This window comes from Myotis brandtii, unplaced genomic scaffold (assembly GCF_000412655.1).
Source record: "Myotis brandtii unplaced genomic scaffold, ASM41265v1 scaffold786, whole genome shotgun sequence".
NCBI lineage: Eukaryota > Metazoa > Chordata > Mammalia > Chiroptera > Vespertilionidae > Myotis > Myotis brandtii.
Genome location: NW_005371157.1, coordinates 204,171 through 209,524, shown reverse-complemented (window position 1 = coordinate 209,524; position 5,354 = coordinate 204,171). Strand labels below are relative to the sequence as shown.

The 5,354-nt window shown below is 59.8% G+C and overlaps 1 protein-coding gene across 1 annotated transcript in view; it reads right to left on the bottom strand.

The window, feature by feature from the left end:
- GNA12 (guanine nucleotide binding protein (G protein) alpha 12) overlaps nucleotides 1–5,354 on the bottom strand; it is a 68,548-nt gene that overhangs the window by 1,144 nt on the left and 62,050 nt on the right. The window contains exon 6 of the mRNA XM_014530978.1: nucleotides 1,561–1,611. Within this exon, the coding sequence (XP_014386464.1) occupies nucleotides 1,561–1,611 (51 nt within the window). The remainder of the gene's footprint in view (nucleotides 1–1,560; nucleotides 1,612–5,354) is intronic.

The window sequence follows — 5,354 nt, the reverse complement described above, 5'->3', positions numbered from 1 at the left end:
GGAGGAGAGCTTAGGGAGGGGGGCGGGAGCTTAGGGAGGCAGGAGGAGAGCTTAGAGAGGGCAGGGAACAGGGGCCGGGAGGAGAGACAGTCCCAGGGGCTCGGAGAAGTCGCACCAAATACCAAAGGCCATTCTGGCTGGCTGGTAGAACGCGAGCGGTGCCGGGACCAGAGGGCTGGGGGCTGCTGCCGCCCGAGGGAGTCACGGGAGGGGCAGGTACCGGGATCCTCACTGCTCCCGGGGAACACCGCGCCCTCTGTCTTCGCCACAGGAACAAGCCGTCTATTTTTGTTTCTGCGCCACAGCTACCGTTTACTCCCCTAACTTCAGAGCAAATGCATTCCAAGCCTCGCTGGGAACCAGTGTCCCGTAGGTCTCTGCACCTCCAGGATGTTCCTGGAGGGGAGCTTCAGGGCTTTAGCCGCGGGCAGGCGGGCGTGGGAAGTCTCAGAGCCCGGAGTCATCCCTTTGCGACCCACGTGACCCCCAGGTGGGTGCTCAGGCCACAGTCTCCCCAAACACAACAGGGACAGCAACGCCTCAGGACCAGCCACCAATCCGCAGGGCAGACGGGACCCGCTGCAGGTGGACGGGAGCCCGCAGGGGAGAGACACTCCCGGTACGTCAGCGAGGGAGAGAGGAGCCGGAGCGAGAAGCCGCAGGGGAAGCGGTCTGAGTGAGGGACCTGCCTCGTGGGCTTGTGAGGATGCTGACTGGCGGCGGCAGTGGCGGCATCCACACGGACACGCCGCGAGAAGCCGGGAAAGCCCGACCGCTGGCGGGTGGCTGGCCTTAGGAATGGCTGCAGTTTTCCGGGAGCAACAGTGGTGTGTGGTTTTGATTTCTGAAGTCTTACCTTTCGGAGACAGGCTCTGACGTATTATCAATGAAATAATATAACGAGGGATATGTTCCTGGGAGGGGGTGGGGCTGATGGAACAAGACGGATCACAAGTAATCATTGTTCAACCTGGGGTTTCATGGACTTTTTTTTTTTAAGCAGCTTTCTTTTTAAAATTAATTAATTAGTTAGCTGTTGTTGTTAATCCTCACCTGAGGATCTTTTCCCCCTAATTTTTAGAGAGAGTGGAAGGGGGAGAGACAGAGAGAGGGAAAGATCGCTTTGAAAGAGACACATCAATTGGTTGCCTAATGCCAGAGCCTGCAACTGAGGTACATGCCCTTGACCAGAATCGAACCTGGGACCCTCAAGTCCGCAGGCCGACGCTCTATCTGCTGAGCCAGACCAGCCAGGGCTCATTAACTCTTTATGTTGGTACATGTCTGAATCTTCCACAATAAAAAGTTACAATGCCCGCCTCCCTGACGGGGTCTGGGCGAAGGGATTCTGGCAGAAACACCGCCTCCATGTGAGTCAGCGGGACTGGCGGTCTATGAACAGGAGTGGAGTTCCCTCAGGGGAACGGGGTGGCCCTTCCCAGCGAGGCCGTGGCATCGTCCTCCCACGGTCACCGGGCGCAGCAGCCGGCTCCTCAGTCCAGTGAAGCCCCAGCCACCTGAGCTGCTTTGTTCTCCAGTCGCGGGCGGGTCTGCACTCACCAGCTGGCCGATCCGGTCCAGGTTGTCCAGGAAGTACTTCACCGACTCACCCTGTCACGAAGGAAGAACAGTCAGAGCTCAGTGTCAGCTGCGGAGCCCCAGCCCGGCCGACAGAACTCGCGAGGGCGATGTGCTGGGCCACCGAGGCAGTGGCATCGCGGGGTACGAGGCGCATCTAGAGGAAGCGGTCAGGGAGAAGCTCCACGTTTCCCTGAGAAGGAGGATGGCGGGAGTGCATGCCCCACAGGGATGCGCACTTTGAGAGGTCACTGGAGCCCAACTCTCGCAGCCCTGGGCTCTCGCGGCCTGGGTGTCTCGCGGCCTTGGTGTCTCACAGCCCAGGACTCTCGCGGCCCAGGACTCTCACGGCCCAGGGCTCTCGCGGCCCAGGACTCTCACGGCCTGGGTGTCTCGCGGCCTTGGTGTCTCAAGGCCCAGGGCTCTCGCGGGCCAGGACTCTCACGGCCTAGGACTCTCGCGGGCCAGGGCTCTGCTCCTTCACTGAGGCTCTGCGGGAGGCGGGCTGCACCTTGGGAAAAGCCAGGCGGCACGACCCGCACTCACGGCAGCGCCATCGAGACCTCGGAGGGAACGAGTGGGAGGAGCGAGGTCACGCCGAGCTGTGGCTCATAAAGAGGAAAAGGAGCTGGAGGACAGGGCCCAGCTCTGACGCCCGGTCCCAGCGGCCCAGGGGCAGCACCCAGAGTCCACTTCCTTTTGGGAAGGGCCAGCCTCCCATTCTACAGCAAGGCCTCTGGCTGCCTTGTCTGAGGGCGGGACAGTCTTCCTGCTGGAGCACGGAGCACGGAGCACGGAGCACGGAGCACGGAGCACAGAGCACGCAGGAGCATGCTGGGACCGTCCGCTCTGGGAGGCGAGCGGCCAGCGTGGAAAGGCACCCGCAGCTCCAGGGAGAAAGACACCTCCCCTCCCGCAGCCGCCTCCGCCCTGTGACTGCAGGCCCCTCCCCTCCCGCACGCAGCCCTGGCGGCGGGGAAGCCAGGATCCGGGACTCGGAGGCAGTGCGTCCGCCCGCTGCTGTCCATGTTCTTGCTTTGTCTGCACCCCCTGCTTCTCCCACGCGGACAGGAAACAGCTGTGAGGGAAAGAGCTGCGGAGCCCCCACCAAACCTGCCTGTTGCCCTCCTTCCCCGAGATCCTTTCTCCCTCACCTCCTGCCTGTCGCGCAGGCCCTTGGGCGCTTACAATGGAGACTGACGAGCCTCCCACGGGAGCGGGAGCCCCTGGCCACCACCCGGGCCAGCACGACAGGACTGGCATTACTCTCACGTTGGTGACTGTCTGCTAAAGCAAACCCCAGGTTAGCTGGCGGACAGAACAGCACCCAGTCCCCACGACAACATGCGTCATGTCCGGGATGCCACCCAGAATCACTCACTATGTGGAGAATCAGGAAAATGCCACTTATCCTCAAGGAAAAAACAGCCACAGACAGCAACTCAAATAACCCAGGTACTGGGATTGCCAGACACAGGCTTTAAAGCAGCTACTATGATTATGTTCAACTAGGGGATATGCTTATAATGGATGAAGGCATAAAAATCTTAGCAGGTACACAGGAAATACAAAGAGCGCCAAGTAGAAATCGTAGAAGTTAAATGTACAGATTCTAAAAGAAAAAAATTAGTGGACGGACTTAACAGACTGGAGATGACACAGAAAGAATTCACGAGCTTGGAAATGAGACTAGAAATAAAAAGATTCACAAAGCAGACAGCAGCTGTGGCGTCCGCTGGAGATGACACAGAAAGAATTCACGAGCTTGGAAATGGAAAGATTCACAAAGCAGACAGCAGCTGTGGCGTCTGTGGGGCAACAGCAGAGGGTCTTACACCCTCACTGGAACCCAACCGGAGAGGGAGAGCCGGGCAGGAAGAATGCGTTTTGTAAAAAAAGCACAACACTTTCCTAATCTGGTAAAAGATATAAATTTACAGATTTCTAGAAGCTCACAAATTCCAAACACAGTGAACGTGGAGAAAGCCGTGCTCGGGATCCGCGCACTTCGAAGTGGAAACCTCACTGTTCCGGTCCCGTCCTCACGAGGAAAACGCTGAGCGAGCTGAACATCAACAACTCTCCTGAGATCCCGCTGAGAACCGGCGGCACGGCTGACTGCGGCCCCGCCCACCAGGGACGGGCAAATACAGAGAATCACAGCCTATCGGGACCAGAGATGTGGCTGGAGCGACCGGCATTAGGTCCAGCTTTCAACAGAAAACCACAAGACACGCTCCAAGGCAGGAGTCGGTGTGAGAAGACAGAGCCAGCGTCAGAACCAGACTCGGACCATTTCTCCTTTTGCTATACATTTTGTATTTTGCAATAATTCTAGATGCACAGGAAGCTACAAAGACAGTACAGAGAGGTCCCGTGTGCCTGCACCCACTTCTCTCGATGGCCCGCCTGACAGACGACAGTGCAGTGTCAGCGCCGGGACTGACAGGGGCACGGCGCGAGCATCGGCTCTCAGCGCCGTCTCACGTCTGTAGGGGTGTGTAACCCCCCCCCTCGCAATGGAGACGACAGCATGGCATCCAGCCCCGGAACCTGACCTGGGCCGAGAGTTCTTCGATGTGACACCAAAAGCACAGTCCGTGAGAAAGCCATTTCTGAAAAAAGTCCGTGTTGGTATCATTGAAATTCAGAACCTCTGTTCTGCCCAGACCCTCCTAGGAGGACGGGGAGACGAGCTACAGGACACACTTGGCCCCCCAGGAGGACCGTCTGGAGCAGAGGGAGAGCTCGGAAACTTGGCCGTAATGAATCCCTCCGAACAGGGAACGGGCACGAGGCTGCAGAGACTTCCCCGGAGGACGGCCAGCGGCAGATCGGCCGAGGACAGGCGCTCACTCCACCGACACCCAGGACACGCGCCTCCTGACGCTCAGGCAGAGCCTGAGGCCGGGCAGAGCAGCTTGACTCCCCGTCCTCTTGAGGGTCTGGGCAGAACGGAAGTTCTGAATTTCAATGGTACCAACACGGGCTTTTTTCAGAAATGGCTTTCTCACGGACTGTGCTTTTGGTGTCACATGGAAGAACTCTCGGCCCAGGTCAGGTTCCGGGGGGTGGATGCCATGCTGTCGTCTCCATTGGGCCTCTGGCCTGGGCTCATCACGGCCGACTCCAACGCGGGTGGGTCGGAAGCTGGCTGGCAGGCTCCGCAGGGACAGCCCCTCGTGTCACGCACTCATTCCCACAGAGCAGCCCCTCCACGCCTGGTATTCACCGATCAGGGTTAAAACGGAGAGAATCAGAAAACACGAGGCTACGCGAGCACATCTGCAGCCAGCCACTGCGGGATGCCATCAGGCCCCACGGGGCCTCTGCGTCGCGCACCCTTGAGGGAAGGAGGGGAGGAGAGCTGTCTCGTCTCGTCTCGTGCTGAGGACCTGCCCCCAGGCCTCCAGCTCCCCGGCCAGAGCGTGGAGACCACCCTGCGCTGGGCGCTGGGCGCAGGGCACGGACGCGGTGCGCGTGAGACGACAGGACGTGGGGTGGGGGTGTGCCGTGGAACCAGCACCCCGAGACCCACCAGAGACGCTCCAAACGCAGCAGTGACCTCGAGACGCGTCGGGGGCGATTCTGCAGCCTCTCACCCACGTGTAGGACTCGGCTCCCAGTGCCGCCCCCACACCCGCTCGTTAACCCTCCAGGGAATCAGGCAGGGCCACTGGCACCCGCTTCACAGACGACAGGACTGAGGCGCGTGGGCCAGGAACCTGCCACGCAGCCAGGTGTACGGCTCCTCAGCGCTGTGCGGGGCCACCAGG